General features: G+C 39.5%; 1 protein-coding gene across 6 annotated transcripts in view; it reads right to left on the reverse strand.

Moving 5' to 3' along the window:
- Positions 1–4,408: 4,408 nt before the first annotated feature.
- Positions 4,409–17,229, reverse strand: part of MSRB3 (methionine sulfoxide reductase B3) — a 124,363-nt gene continuing 111,542 nt past the window's right edge. For all 6 annotated transcript variants that reach the window (XM_061639817.1, XM_061639823.1, XM_061639820.1 and 3 more), the window contains 2 exons: positions 16,359–16,456; positions 4,409–6,776 (listed from right to left, as the gene is read on the reverse strand). In XM_061639817.1, coding sequence (XP_061495801.1) covers positions 6,612–6,776; positions 16,359–16,456 — 263 coding nt within the window. In that variant the 3' untranslated portion in view covers positions 4,409–6,611. The remainder of the gene's footprint in view (positions 6,777–16,358; positions 16,457–17,229) is intronic.

Here is a 17,229-nt window from a genome sequence, read left to right on the forward strand (position 1 = left end):
TTGAGAACTATATCCTTCCTTTATCAGTTGTTCAAAAACAGATGTCTTGTAGAAAAAATGAAAAGCACAAAACTTGAAACTGCTAGATTTATTTTCAATTGCAAGAATAAGTAATACAACAATATTTGATTATCTTTCTCAAATACAAAAGAAAGTGTTTTAGCACACAAATCATTCTGAATAATCTTGTGAATTGTGATGTTAAAATTTAAGTCTCTTAAAAGTTTCAGTTTCAGGCACATCAAAATCTCACTTTGCATGCCTTTTCCTTTGCAAATTTTGTCACCAATTCCTTCAGGTCAAGTGCTGATGCTTGGGCATGTTCAATTGATATAGTTGTCAAGCCAACTAGTCTCTTTTGCAACATTGTTGAGAGTATGTAAGTTTTTATAAGTTTGAGCTTTGAGAAACTGCGTTCACCACTTGCCACTGACACTGGAAATGTGAGAAGGATCCTTAGAGCAACAGAAACATTAGGCACATTATCCAGGAGTTCTTGTAGTATGAAGAGAAGTGCTCCTCGTGATGGCATAATTTTTGGAAGTCTTCAAGCTATTGCTATAAGTTCACAGCACAGATCTTCAGCATCAATATCTTTGTTTCCGTTGTGCATCAATGCTTTATCCAAATTCTTGCAGGCCTTAAGTACATCTTCAGTAGATTTTTTGTTGATAGTGTAAGCCAAATAGGGAATTATATTGTTGTAGCTGCTGGAATCTCTCTTCAACAGATTGTATGGCCATGTCTAAGACAGCATAGTAGAAACCTACTTTGAATTTCTGCTTTGGATCTTGCCGTGCCTCTTCTTGGGCCTCATACTCAAACTGCAGTTTCCTTCTCCTTTTTCTAACCTGATCTGTCTCAAAGTTTGTAGTATTTCTAGCTCCTTTGCAATCTCAGTAGCATCTATCAAAACTTGTTGAAAACCCTCATCACACCAGCAGCCCACAAGGTAATTCTTGGTCACTTGCAATTGGCTTGTAGCTGAATTTAAACCAGCTTCCTTATTTTGTAGTAGCTTGCTTGTAAGATTGACTTCAAAAAGGATGTTGTACCATGTAACAAGGGATACCACAAACTTGAACGTACAAATCAGCAAGGGCCTTAGCTTCAATTCGGGAAGTATTTCCAGATAAATCTTTTAGGCTTGTGTCATCAAAGATCTCTATTAAAGCATCATATATACTACCAAGATGTTATCTCAGTGGTTTCAAAGCATCAATCCGACTCTCCTGTCTTGTTTCGCTCAATGGCTTAACAGTTATGCCTAAGTCTGATACGTGGCTAGTTAGAATTTGCCAACACTGAGTCGATGCAGAGAAATAATTATAGATCTGTTGAACCAAACTGAAGAAACTAGTTGCTTCCACACAACACTTAGTGGCATCATTGACTACCAAGTTTAAATAGTGTGCATTGCAGGGCACAAAAAAGGCACGTGGGTTTATGTCCAGGACTCTCTTTTATACGCCATTTTCTTTGCCTTTCATGTTACTCCTATTATCATAACCTTGACCACGCAGATTCTCAATTGGTAATCCCATTTGCTTAAGCTGTCCAAGAAGAGTTTCTGTCATAAAGGCACCTGTAGTCTCCTTTAGTGGAACAAATCCCAAGAAATGTTCTCTTATGATAACCTCAGGCTCAGACATCTCATTATCTGATGGTTTGATTACATCAACATAACGTACAATCATTGTCATTTGTTCAATATGACTAACATCAGGTGTGCAGTCCAGAATAATTGAGTGGTATTTGGCTGAGTTTGCATGTGCTAAAATTTTCTGCTTTATAGCACCTGCTAGAAGCTGTATAAGCTCATTTTGGATATCTTTTCCTAGGTAGTGAACCATTCTTTCTTGATCTTTAACTCTGCGCAAATGTTCATTCATGATAGGATCAAAAAGGACTAGATATTCTAAACTTTAAAAAATTTCCATTGCTAGCACTGTACAACTTTTCAGTTGTACCACGGAATGCCAAGTTTTGTATGCCAAGAACTCTGACCAAGCGTTCCAAGATTTGTCTCTAATATTGTTCTTCTTGCCTAATTTTCTGCTGGTTAATATCATCAATTGTTTTTCCTTTAGATACGCGCAATTCAAGTTCTCTCCAGGTCTGATAATTTTCTAAATGGTCAGTATTCCTCTCATGTGAAGAGAGAATTGCTCCAATGTTCTTCCAGTCTTTTGAACCTGTTTCTAGTAGGGTTGATGCACCATTAAAAAAAACTAATCTGTATAAAACTGTGCCCCTCAAAGGTCAGTACTGCGCCCCTCTGAGGTCTGTGCCCTAGGCGGCTGCCTAGTTGGCCTAGTGATAGCACCAGACCTGATGGTAGTAGGTACTCAGGGTAGACCCACTGAAAATAACAGATGTGACTAATTTAAGCCCATTATTTGCAATGGCTCTACTCTGAGTATGTTGGGGGGGAAACCTATGTCCTGTGCATAGCTACGTTTCTCATAGTATGAAGAGCCCATATGTCCTGCTCTAACAGCATGTGCACACCACAAAGGGTTGTATAAAGATTCTTGGTTGATAGATGGCAACTACATGCTTAAATATCTCATGTGCAAGAGGTGTGTAATGAAACCACTTGTTGGGAACTATTATTAAATGTGTTTGGGTTTGAAGGAGTTAATGGCTCTTCAGGCAGGCTTTTGGCATGGGCTAGATTTTATCGTTATTGTTTTCAAATCTGTAATGTCTATTATATTTGTATGCCTATTTTGTACGTCGCCCAGAGTGGCTGGATAGCCAGCCAGATGGGTGACTAAGAAATTCAATAAATAAATAAATAAATAAATGGACAGATGGACAGCCATCTGTCGGGAATGCTTTGATTTGGATTCCTGCATTGCGCAGGGGGTTGGACTTGATGGCCTTATAGGCCCCTTCCAACTCTACTATTCTATGATTCTATGGAATGCCTGGGAATATGAGCAATGTAAAACTGCCAGGTAGGAGGCTGTGTGTTAGTGAGACTTCTAAGGGAGGTTTGAAAAAGCCAGTTGGTTTTGACAGCTGGAGTTTTTTGCTTTGGGGATTTGGAGTGGACGGAGGGAGGTTCTGTTGTGGGAGTGAACTGGGTGGAAAAGGGTGGACTACAACAGAACTTGGAAAAGTTACTTTTTTGAACTACAACTCCCATCAGCCCCAGCCAGCATGGCCACTGGATTGGGCTGATGGGAGTTGTAGTTCAAAAAAGTAACTTTTCCAAGCTCTGACTACATATTAGAGGAGAGTAGGACAGATTGGGAAGATAGGGACATCAATATATTATTTAACATGTCGTATTTTAATAAAGTTATTTTGTTCATTTAAATTCCTGTGTGTCTGCTTAACCAGGTGTGCTACCATATCAGGGTCCTATTCAGTTCCTGTACCTACATCCTGTTGTGCTACCAGGGCACACCAGTGATCACCTTTTGGGTGGGACAAAAGGTGGAAGGGCTGAAGCTTGTGGGGCAGAGAGCAAATCTGACCCAGGCTGAGGCAAGCAACCCGCTGGGTGGGGATTTCCTGAACCAAGCGTGGGGAGTCAGGAGGGATAATCTCTGGTGAAGGGTGGGTTTGCGACAAGGTGTTACTAAGAAGTGGTACCACAATAAAAAAATGAGTGTAAAATTATATAGAAAATTTAATGTAAGCCTTCATTTGTTAACCTATAACTGGCTAGTCAGTCAGATTGCCTCCTGGTATCCCTATCATTGGCTGCAGCCACTGCACACTAATGCCCCTAGATAGCCCTTCTCATATTTGACAATTAACAACTGAATGGATGCACTGGCAGTTCTCAGGGAATGTCAACATGACAGCTGGGTTTAGGGCAACACAAAAGGGCCCTTTTCACCCAATTTTTGTGTAGCTGTTTTATCAAACTGAGCTTATCTCTAAACAATAGAGCATTCCAACCTGTTTCCCTAGACACCAATCCACAAGAAAACATTTCCAGCCAAATTATTCAGCTTCAGTTTAGGACTTCTCTAGCAGAATTCTTATAATATGTAATGTGCTATCCTTATGGAACAGTCCAGAGTCTTCCACAGAACACAAGAATGTGCACAAAAGCCTGAGGGTTTTTTTTTTTTTTGATAAGGTGGACGCTGAGCACTTTGGTAAATGTTTCCTCCCCTAAGTTATATCTGGATCCTTGAAAATATTTTCCCAGGGTCATGCCCCATGCAGGGAATTTGAGTATACTTTTATCAATTTGCTCTTACTTCTCCTCATCTTAGGGAGGATGCTGGAGCTCAAAGTATCCAAAACACAAACTGCTAGTGATTGAGATGGGAGGGGATTGGGACACAATGCAGCTGCGACAAAAGCAGCACAAAATCGTAACAACTGAAACAGAGATATTTATTTATAAATTGAATTTATTGTATACCAGCGTACAACAAATATATTACAAGATACCTTCATTGAAAAATCCAACACTGATATCTTAAAAGCAAACAATAATTCTGAGGAAAAGTTCAATTTTTAAAAATGGTATATGCTAAAATAATTTTCTCTTTCTCTAAGTAACTTTTGATATATATTAAGCTCTGCAAACCTGTATATAATATAGACAGGATACTATAAAATACAGTTCTCTGTTCTTATATAATTTGCATTCAGTAGTGGTACACATCCATACAATACAAGGAATAAAGTCCTAGCAATAGACTCGATACCTCTTTATTGGGCTCATCTTCTGAGATACTCTGCCAAGGACATGAAAAAAGTGACCTGCATTTGGGTTTTACAATACCAGTCATGTTTGTATCCCCTACTGGCATGAGCAGTACAAAAACTGTTGCTCAGTGTTCCATACCAAGAAAGAATAATGGATTTCATCTGTTAACGGTGTTACACTCTTACAGATCACATAAACCTAGCCATGCTGACTTAGTTCATTGCATTCCATATCCTGCAACTATAAATCTACCGATGGACAGCTGACAATTATTGCTCATTGAAGTTTTAGTAATATATTTCTTTAATGCAAGACAGAAATATGCTGAAACTCAATATCCCTTAACTACAACAGAGATCTGAGAAGTAAAATGCATGTACGCCCCACATTTTTACAAATGTTGCATATTAGAAATTTATAACAGAAAATGTGATAGGAGAAAACTCATTTCTCTTCCAACAAAGCAGCCCTTTCGAGAGAGAAAAATAACCAAAAGTGTAAAAAAGAAAGGAAGTTTCAGCACAAAGTAAATGGTAATTTCCTTGCAAGACTTAAAATATATAATCTGATTTCACTAAAGACCTTGAGATGAGTTTACATTTTAAAAACATGTAAAGTATGCATCCTCAGTATGCTACTCTATTGCTTTATGGGCATGCCTATCTTTTGCTGCATTTCTTGTTTTGGTTGTCCATTTTGTACATTTGCTGTACATATGCTCAAATGTATATGTGCCTGTGCACATAGAAGCTGAAAAATAGTAACACAACCAACTGTAAATTTTCACATGAGTAGTCACAGTAGCTTGGAGCTTGTAATAGCACGTTAGCCATAGCTATGTATAAAAGAAAAGGAACAGCATCCCTTGTAATGCCTGTCCAAACATAGTAAGGGGAAATGAGGAAAGTTTATACCTATTGAGGTATTCACTTTCCCAGGACAAGACCAGAAAGAAGAGCACTAATTAGTGACATTGCCAAGGATGCAACATTACTGCAGTCTCCAAGGCATGACCCACAAAACAACTAGCTCAGACTAAAGTGAAAATCCTCTTTGGCTCTTCGATTTTTTTTTTTTTGCAGGAACCTAATTAGAGACATAGTAAAACAAGCAACCTACTATTAGCCTTCAACCACTTCTGGCGGATAGACCCAATCTCTAAAAGTGCTCGTTGCTACTGCTTAAAATAAACAGATTTCTATCCACATCCATTGAAAGTCTGATTGCAACTTGGTTGCAAAAGGAAGGAATAGACTTACAAAAGGATGAAAGCCTGCTATATGCTTTGGCAGGCCCCAACACAAGTGAGCTTATTCTCTGCCTCCACCAATTGGGGGGGGGTAGGTGATTATGAAATACCAGTTTCCTAACTATAAATATAGAGGTGGGATTCTGTAGAAATCTCAACCAAGAGACAGGCTGGATATGATCCATCAACCAACCTGCATTATGGAAGAGTATGTTAGTTAAACACTAACTAGTGCAAGGCCATACGGAGAGATGGTTGACTACATATGCCATGTAAATCAGACCAAAATGATTGAAGTACTAAGGTGTCAAGAGGCTGTTATATATACTATAGTTCTGCAACAAATGATGGGGAACTGTAGTCTGGCCTTTCAAAAAGAAGGAGTGACATTATTTTAACTTATTGTGACAAAGCAGTAAGTGGATATCATCACCATAGTTCCACTCTTTTGTTAGGGATTCCACACAGCACATACATTAAGTTGACAATTATTTAAGTGAGGTTATATAACAAAAATACATTGGCACACATAAGGCCTCATTTTTATACACAAAAAAACCTAACTGCAGAATATCTACATGGTTTTTTTTTAAAAAAACATACAAGATAGAAGGCAATTTAGAATAATATTCTTTTTAAGATCTAGGAAAATAAGCATTGTGAAGAACGATCTTCCTTCTACAGTTCTGTCTTGTCTGGTTGGGCAGAAGTAGAACTACTGCTTCCTTCTCCATTATGGTTCTTGTCTGCAGACTCAAAAGACAATGAAGCTGAATTTATGCAATATCGTTTACCAGATGGACGAGGCCCATCGTCAAAAATGTGACCAAGGTGAGCACCACACTGAAACAGAAGAGCATTAATTTGCATTCATTAATATGTCTAAGGAAAACAAACATTTTACCTGTAAGAGTATAGGCTGTTCTTTGAGAGTCACAGATATGGGCTTTGTTTTTAACTTTAATCAGGGAGTAAAGCTTTTGAGCTTCAATCATTGCCCTTCTTTAGATGCTAGTAATGTGAAAATATAAGCTATCATCCAAGAGAATGGTTTGTACAAATGGACTTCAGACATGACAGTTTGATCCAAACATCTACAAACAGAATATCCTTATCTGTATGCAGTTCTTCCTGAGTGTCACACAGAAATGACGTCTGCTTGAGCACAGATCCCACTTGTTCGTTTCAACTCTCTACTGTTAGATTTCAACTCTGTACTGATAGATTTCTATCTTCTTGTTTCAGTAGGCCTTGGTGCAACCTGAAACCTGCACAGCATGTATCAGTCCTCAATAACAAAGGAGGTTTATTTGAGACTACCACATGCAGCAATGTCTTAAAACTTCTGTAAGAGATCTTGTCCGTTATATGATTGGGTGATTAAAAGGTACAGATGGAGTTATTGGAACAACGAATGCAGGATCACTCTATTTAAGGTTTAAAAGTTTGCTGTTTCACAGAGCTGTCAGTTCTCATGATGGCATTTCTGAAGAATGTCCACAAGTTCTCAAAGGTTCTGTTTTTATGCTGTTTTAAAGTGTTTTTAGTGTTTTTGTTTGCCACCCTGGGCTCCTGCTGGAAGGAAGGGCGGGATATAAATAAAATAATAAATAAATTAAATAAATAAAAGGCTTTTTCAAGTGATCCCACAGGCTTAGACACACCAAAGCATGTTATGTACCAATACTACTGTCATGTAATAATGCCTTAGAGGAGGACACAGACCACAAACCACAAAATCAATGGCAATACAACACTGAAAGCAGTTTCTGAATGACACCATTTCAATTACTAAGATGGGTAGTGACTCAGAAGACGTTCCGAAGGGGAAATAGCATGGTTTTATTACTGAAGCTCAGGAGATTACCTAAGAACCATGTGTAAGCTGCTTCTTGTGAGAAGAGCTGGAGACAAGTACAATAAATGACTATGAACTCTCTCCAGCTCAGCCCATGAACTGATAAGGGGGTCTCAGACAAGCTACATCCTCTTAGCTCCAACCTCACATCTGCAATTTGGAGATAGAATCATTTCCTAATTTACAGGGTTCTTGCAAGAGTGTATGCAAAATGCTCTGGCTACTTATAAAATAATTCTCCTTGCTGGGTAGAAAAGCCCCGTGTGACTGGCCCCACTTGTACCTATATTGCAGCAGCATGGAAGTGCTACAACTGTACATGAGTGGGGCATGTGTGCTAAATATTATTAGCACTCCTGTCCTGCTGAATGGGTAGGGCCAGTTCAAGAGGCTATCTGAAGTAGCTGTACCCAGGAAGCTAAGAGGTATGTCTCAGGATCCCTTGCAATGTTCCAGAGGATGGTGGAAAGAAAATTTTACATCATGTAGCTTGGCACACAATTCAGTATTCTTAGTGACACTGAAAAAGATCCAGAAGTTCAGTTGCCCAATCACACATTGCTTCCCTGGCACCCCTAGAAATCTCTCTATTTCAAACTAAGATTTAGTTTGTAGCACTTTGACAGGTGACAAGCAGATGCTCATTTTTGAAGGTCAAAAAAGGTGCAAACAGTTCATTTGCTACAATTGGTATGAACCTAAACATTAAGGGTGCTTGACTCTATATGTTTCACTGAAGACTCCGTTACACTGAGAGGAATGTCTCAACAAGATTTTTTGAAGAAAAAATAAAAACATGACAAGGTGAAAACTCCCCCCCCCTACATTTGTTTCCAGGTTCTTACAGCAAAGAATAATCTTAAAATTGTTTTATGTTGTAGTCTGCTGCTATGCTGTTCCTTGCATTCTCTCTTTATTAAAAATATTTTCTCTTAAGATAAACAGATTTGCACTCTCTCTGAGCATTAAGAGAGCCTGCCAGCTACATTGCTACACTGTGCAATGCTAGATAATCAGAAAAGGTCCTGGAGGGAGGGAAATCAGCTTGCACTCAAACTGGAACAGGGCCCTTATGGTTGAGTTCTTCAGACAGAAAAAAGGACAATTATTTTTATCAAGCCTGCAGTTTTTCTCTATTTACTGAACCTGACATTCTCAAATTTAAATTAACCAAAGCTTATCCAAACATTATTGAAGAGAGATTTGGTGCTTCAACTTTTACGATAAAGCCAAATTTGAATTAAATTAAAATACTATAATTGGTTACTCTATTTTTTGTATTACTACTACTACTTTTGTATTACTTGTAATTTTGTATTACTACTTTTGTACTACTACTACTACTATTACTACTTTCAATTGTTTCTAAAACCACCATGAACATTACTCCAGTGTTCCAATTTAAAGTGCTGGTTTGACCTTTAAATTCCTAAACAGTCTGAGGCCCAGGCATCTAAAGGACTACTTCCTCCCACAGGAACATGCCTATCAATTACAAACTTATTCAAAGGCCCTTTTCCAGGTGCCCCTGCCTTTGGGAGTCTGGTGGGTGCTGCCAGGGAGAGAACTCATCTGTGCTAAGCACCCAGATTATGTAATTCTCTCCTTAGAAAGGCACACCTCACCCCATTCTTTGATATCCTTTCGATTCCAGGCAAAGTTTGCCCTGTTCTCTCATGCTTTTAATTAGTGTCCAATGTTATTTAATCATTTTAGTTGCTGCTTTTATATACCGGTCTGCTGTTGGTTGGTTTATTACATTTATATCCCACTCTCCATCCCAAAGGAAGAAGATGGTTTACCTCTGTGGTTTATTATTGTTTTACTATTATATTTTATTTATCTACAAGTTAGAATTTTAGCTCACCAAGAAAAAAAGTACTTTAGGTGGCTCACAATAAAAGTTACAGCCAAATATGCAAATAAGATTGAGAAAAAGATCAAATAGAGCACATAATCAGCAACAGAAGGTAAATTCAAAATAGCATATGTAGAACACCCCCCCCACCTCCCAGATGCACACCTTAATGTGGTGAGGGGATTTGAGAGTATTGAAAAAGCTGAGAGCAATGCTGTCAGGAGTCTAGACCAAGAGGCTAGACTCCTAGCTGGGGCACCCAAGGTGGAGTGGTCAAAGCTCAGACACCAGACTAAGATGCATCCAGTCTCAGAGGATGGCAATGGTAAACCACCTCTGAATACCTTTTACCATGAAAACCCTATGAATAGACTCCAAAACACTACACAAGATAGTGCTAGAAGATGAGACCCCAGGTCAGATGGCACTCATTGAATTACTGAAGAAGAATAGCGGACAAGTATGAGTAGCGCTGTGACTAATGACGCAATTGGGTCAAAGCCAAAAGGAAGCCCAGAAGCTGAAGCACACAGATGCGAAAGGAGAGTCCAGAGCTGTACAATGCACACTATAGGAAGATGGAATGTGAGAAGTATGAACCAGGGAAAATTAGAAATTGTCAAGAAAGAAATGGAATGTATCAAAATTACAATACTTGGTGTGAGTGAATTAAAATGGATGGGAATGGGATACTTTCAATCAAACAACTACAAAATATATTATGCAGGAAATGAGAAATTAAGAAGAAATGGGATTGCTCTAATAGCGAGAAGTGATGTGGCAAAAGCAATTAGGAGCTATAATGCAATGTCTGAGCGAGTGTTTTCAATGAGATTTAATGGGAAACCTATCAACATAACCACCATCCAAGTCTATGCTCCAATGGCAAACATAGAAGAAGAGGAAATGGAGAGATTTTAGGCAGACGTACAGGAAGAAATTGATCACACACCAAAACAGGATGCTCTGATAATCATGGGGGACTGGAAAGCAAAAGCAGGGAACAGAGAAGAACTAGAAATTGTGGGGAAATGGGACTTAGGAGATAGAAATGAAGCAGAAGAGAGACTTACTGAATTCTCTGAAGTTAATAATTTGTTTCTTGCAAACACTTTTTTTGAGCAATTGAAAGGACGACTGTACACATGAATATCACCAAATGGTCAATATAGGAATCAAATTGATTATCTAAATGGTAGCAGAAGATGGAGAAGTTCCATACTTTTTGCGAAAACAAGACCAGGAGCAGACTGCGGTACAGATCATGAACTGGTAATATATCAAAAATCAGAATAAAGCTAAAGAAGAACAAGAAAGCAAACATAATGCCAAAATACAATTTAAATAACATCCCAGAAGAATATAAAGATCAAATAAGGAACAGATTTGAGGCTTTAAACTTAGTGGTCAGAGACAATATCAGAGAAGGATGCAAAAAGACAATACCTCTAAATTTGAAAAAGAGAAAGACCTCAATGGATGACTGATGAAACTCTTAAAATGTTTAAAGAGAGAAGGAAAGCAAAAGCAAAAGGAGATGGAAACACAGTTAGAACGCTAAATGCAATAATACAGAGACTAGTACGTAGGGACAAAGAGAACTACAATAATTTCTGTACAGAAATAGAAGAGGATAATAAAAAAGGTAGAGCACGAGCCCTATTCCAAAAGATTAGAGAAATGAAAGGGAAATTCAAACCAAGAGTAGGGATGCTGAATAATCAACAGGGGAACATACTGACTGAGTGAGATAAAATAAAATGAAAATGGAAGCAATACACTGAAGAACTCTATAAAAGAGATGCAAAGATGACAGATTCATTCACAGTGGAACTGTATGAAGAAGAACCAGAAATTTTAGAATGTGGGGTGAAAGCTATTCTTAAAAAGAAATAAATAACCAGGAATAAACAGCATACCAATAGAGTTACTGAGATGGAATCTGTCCAAAATTTGACAAAAGTTTGACAAAAAATATGGAAAAGAAAACAATGGCCCACAGATTGGAAGGGTTCAATATACATCCCAGTTCCAAAGAAAGGGGATCCCAGGGAATGCAATAATTATAGAACTATTGCCTTAATATCCCATGCAAGTAAAATAATGCTCAAGATTCTACAACAAAGGCTCTTGCCATATATGGAGTGAGAAATGCCAGATGTCCAAACTGGATTTAAAGAGGGAAGACGTACAAGAGATCATATTGCAAACATACGTTGGATAATGGAACGGACCAAGGAATTTCAGAAGAAAATCACTCTGTGTTTTATAGATTACTGGAAAGCCTTTGATTGTGGAGATCACACGAAAAACTATGGAATGCTTTAAAAGAAATGGGGGTGCCACAGCATCTGATTGTCCTGATGCGCAACCTATACTCTGCACAAGAGGCTACTGTAAGGACAGAATATGGACAAACTGATTGGTTCCCAATCAGAAAGGGGGTGAGATAGGGGTATATTTTATCACCCTATTTGTTTAATCTTTACGCAGAACATATCATACGGAAAGCGTGATTGGACCAAGATGAAGGAGGTGTTAAAATTGGAAGGAGAAATATCAATAATTTAAGATATGCAGATGATAACATACTACCAGCAGAAACCGGTAATGATCTGAAATGAATGCTGATAAAAGTTAAAGAGGAAAGCAGAAAAGTAGCATTACAGCTGAATGTCAAGAAGACTAAAGTAATGACAACAGAAGATTCATGTAACTTCAAAGTTGATAATGAGGACATTGAATTTGTCAAGGATTATTAATACCTTGGCGTAGTCATTAACCAAAATGGAGACAACAGTCAAGAAATCAGAAGAAGGCTGGGACTGGGGAGGGCAGCTATGAGAGAACTGGAAAAGAAACTCAAATGCAAAGATGTATTACTCAACACTAAAGTCAGGATCATTCAGACCGTGGTATTCCCAATCTCTATGTATGGATGTGAAAGTTGGACATTGAAAAAAGCGGGTAAGAGAAAATCAACTCATTTGAAATCTGGTGTTGTTGGAGGAGAGTTTTGTGCATATCATGGACAGTGAAAAAGACAAATAATTGGGTGCTGGAACAAATTAACCTAGAACTATCACTAGAAGCTAAAATGATGAAACTGAGGTTATTATACTTTGGGCACATAATGAGAAGATATGATTCACTAGAAAAGACAATTCAGTAATGGGCAAAAAACCTTGCAGTTTTACCAAATTCTTTCAAGCTACTCAGGAAGTGGATTGGACTGTGAAAGACCAACCCCAATTGTGTTTGCATTTTGACAAATTTGTAGGGCAGTCCAATATCTCAGAGAGGAGGTCAGGTCTCTTGCTCCCCTGGTGCATTCACTATAGCTGTCCAATTTCCCTGCTTTTTAAAGTTTGATAGAATTATCTGTGGGCTATAGGTACGTTCTTAAACCGCAAGGCTTTTTGCCTATTAGTGAATTTCCCTGCTTTTTAATCCGGGAGGTAAGAAATGGAATCCTGTCCAAGTTTGCTGAGAATGGATTGATCATTTGCTTGCTTATTGAGTTCAGTGGGATTTACTTCCTTGCAATCATGCTTAGGATAGGTGAAACTGACCACAGGGGATGGGGAGGGGAGAAGGAGGAGGAGGGAGGGGAGGAAGTGCAGAAGGGAGGACTGGGATGGGAGCAGGCAGGAGGGGGAGAGGAGGAGAAGGACATGTTTGATCATTTGTATGTTTATTGAATTTAGTGTGATTTACTCCCGTGGAATCATGCTTATGATAGGTAAAACTGACTAGGGGGAAGGGAGGGAGGGCTGGAGTGGGCAGGGGAGGAGGAAGAAGTAAGAGGGGAGGAGGAAGGGAGAGGAGAGGGTAAGGAGGGGGAAAGCAGGTTTGATCATTTGCATGCTTATTGAGTTCAATGGGATTTACTCCTATGCAATCATGGTTAGAATAGGAAAAACTGACCATGGGGAAGAGGGGGAAGGGGAAGGAGCATATTGGAGGGCGGCAAAGGAATGGGAAGGGCATGTTTGATCATTTGCATGCTTATAGAGTTCAATGGTATTTACTTCCGTGCAATCATGCTTAAGATAGGTAAAACTGACCATGGAGAGGAGGAAGGGGAGGAGGGGGAAGGTAGAGGAGGGTATTGGAGGGAATGGGGAGGGAAGGGAAGGGCAAAGGAAGGGGGATGAAAGGGGGAAGGAGGGGATAGGAAGGAGAAGAAGGGAGGGTGGGTTTGATCATTTGCATACTTTTTGAGTTCAATGGGATTTATTTCTGTGCAATCATGTTTGAAAATGGAAATTGACTGCCTTCAAGTTGATCCAGACTTATGCTGACCCTATGAATAGGGTTTTCATGGTAAACGGTATTCAGAGGTGGTTTACCATTGCCTTCCTCTGAGGCTGAGAGGCAGTGACTGGCCCAAGGTCACCCAGTGAGCTTCGTGGCTGTGTGGGGATTCAAACCCTAGTCTCCCAGGTCATAGTCCAACACTGACCTGGGGGAGGGGCAGGGAGGGGAGGGGGAGGAGATTGGGTGGGTGGGCACTGGGCAGAAGAGAAGCCCCTTTCCTCTCCAAAAGGAAAACACTGTAAACAGTATCATTGCATTTCAGCGTTTCCCCCACCTTTTTATTCTACAGCAGGCACATGTAGCCTCCCACCCAAATTTAAACCAAAGCTGTCCCTGGCCACATCCACACCAGGCCTTTATTTCACTTTGGACAGTCATGGCTTCTCTCAAAGAATCCTGGGAAGTGTAGTTAGTGAAGGGTGCTGAGAGTTGCTAGGAGATGCCCTGTTCCCCTCACAGAGCTTCTGTCAGAGTGGCTGACTGTTAAAGCAGTCTGTCCACTGGAGCTCTCTCAGTGGAACAGGAGTCTCTTCTCAGCACCCTTCACAAACTACACTTCCCAGGATTCTCTGAGGGAAGCTATGATTGTCTCAAGTGAAATCAAAGTCTGGTGTGGGTGTGGCCCCCTGATTAGGCAAGCCCAACACCTGTGAGTTTGGCTTTTACAACTCTTGACAGTTGCTTCTTACTGAGCATGCCCCGCGTTATCCTAGGGTGCCAGCCAAAATTTCTTAAATTAATTAAAAATTAGCCAGGCATTTTTTTTAACTTTTAAACTGCAGAAGATGAAGGTCAGAGTATGGGGCAAGGTCAGCATTAGGATTACAGGTACTCTGTGAACATGGCTGATTTTTAATGAATTTCAACAGATTATGAGAACTCTGTCAGAAAAAGGTCCAAAAGGGCTCTGGGTTTTTTCCCTCTCTTTTCAGATTTTGAACTCTCGATTCTCTCTGACTGTTTTGTGTATCACCATGAAAATTGAGAGGGTTGTTAAGCAAACGTTTCTGAGTTCAGGCCTATAAATTTTGTAAGGTTTTGTTTTGAAATGAGCTTATGGGAAGCATCAGAATGGCATGGGGGTATTTTCAATTAAATATTGCGGAATGTGAAAAATCAATGCTGGCTATAGTATAAATGCTGGGAAAAACAGAAGAGAGTAGAAAAAAGGCGGTTTACAACAGATGCTACTGGAGGTCGCTGATTCCTTGGGGCACCATAAGTTGTAATTGACTTGAAGGCACATAACACATACACCACCAGAAATTCCAGAGATCTTAAAACTTCAACAAATATCTGTAATCACTAAAATATTTTTATAAGATTAGAAAAAATTATTATAATGTACTGTTGGCTATTTTTGTGATGTGCCTTGAGATTGTTGGCAGTGAAAGGTAAGATACTAATCCCAGAAACAGACAAAATTCATGACAAACAGTCATGCATGCAAAAATGATTAGAAGTATACTTACTGAAGTATACCACTGAATACAAATACAACTATGGCTTTGATCTCAGAGCACTTTTCAGTTTAGATATAGTTAGGCACTGGCCTCCTGAACACAATTACGTTATTCCGATGATCCCTCCTGGAAAGTTTAACTGAAAATGGCCAAATAAAATGTAGATCACTTGCTTATTCAGAGAGCTCATATATGCCCATTTTATGCCACATTCCCAGGCACCCACTGGTCTTAAACAAGACAGAAGACCAGACCTAAGGTTTGATTAAAGCTGGTGCATCCTCAATGGAAGAAACTAGCTACATGTTAGCCAGGGATTTCTACTAACTGCCAGGTCAACAGCCTTTCTTTACTGATAAGGTAGGACTGAGTCTAAGGCTACAGAAGGCTAGCAATGACAAAGGATAAAAGGATTTAGAATGAGAAAGATAATGGGAAACTGACAAGTGTCTGGAATTATTGTGGCAGATGCGATTCAGAGATGACTGGAAAGATACCCTGAGAATTGCCCCTGGACTTCTGTCAATAGTGTTCCTCAGCAATGCACTGGGATGGAATCAAGAATCAGCACATACATAGACATTCAAATGTTCCCAACATCCATCTAGACTATTTGCATTTAAACTTAACAGAATAGAGTTCAGAGGTGAACCTTGAAGGGATGCCTTCCCAGAAGACTATTTCTGTAGACTACAGTCTATATATGCTGTTAAAAAATGTTTAACCTAGATAACATAGATTCTCATTAGCCCTTTTGACCACCTATGTCATGCCTGTAGCCCATCATGCAATCCCAATGAGTACATTGTATAGCTAAGAGTTTGTAGATCTCTTTAAGGAGATCTTTAAATGTAAAGAAACTACAGCTACTACAACAATCTCTAAAACCTTTAACATTAGAACAACCTTTTTGTCTCTAAACCGACCTGATTGCAGCTTGTCTCAACCCTGTGCATCCCAAAGGAGTAGTCGTCCGTGAATGTAATTCTGTCAGAAGCAATCACATCATAGAATGAGGGCCAACCTGGAATAAGAAAAGGATGACAAAGGGGAAAAAAGCCCTGTGATTTCTGCATCACATAGGATTTTGAAAGTTTAAACCACAAATATGTCAGCGATCTAAAAAGTTCCAGATGATAACCTTTGTTGGATGGCAAGGAAAAGCAGTGTTTTCCTGTTGTAAAAAATACTCCTCTTTCATGCCTAGAGAGTCCTATGCAACCTGAAAGTGTGCAAGCCCATACCAGTGTACTGACATATCCTATCCAATAGAACAAAGTGATGTCTTTCAGATTCCTTAGACTACAATTCCTATCAGCCCCAGGGCTTATCCACACAGTGATTTACTCTGTATCTGGTGCTACTTGCATCCTCTTTTAATTTGCATGGTTCACATGTTGTTGCAGGCAAGCAGAAGCCATCACGCAGTTTCCCCCTTTAAATCCGTATTAACCCAATCCTGATATAATCTGAAAAGGGAAGGAAAAAACATCTCCACTTCATATCTCTAGGGCTTGCAGAAGCTTCGCTCAGGTGCTCTTAGGTGGATGTCTCAATCGTTCCCCTCTCCATGCCCACTCCCTCTTCCTCCCTTTGTTCATTTCATATCCTCTGGGCTGAAGAGGAACTTCCGCTGCTCTCTCCCGTTTTCAAAGTAAGCCCTGGACAAGAAAGGGGTGGTGGTGGAGAGAGAACGTCTGGGGGGGAAAATCAAGTCTAAATCACTCAGAAAACAGAAGGATCGACTGCAAATCAATCCCAGCCACAGGGGCTGGGGAAGGTGAATGAGAGCAACAG

Source organism: Rhineura floridana, chromosome 8, assembly GCF_030035675.1.
Source record: "Rhineura floridana isolate rRhiFlo1 chromosome 8, rRhiFlo1.hap2, whole genome shotgun sequence".
Lineage (NCBI taxonomy): Eukaryota > Metazoa > Chordata > Lepidosauria > Squamata > Rhineuridae > Rhineura > Rhineura floridana.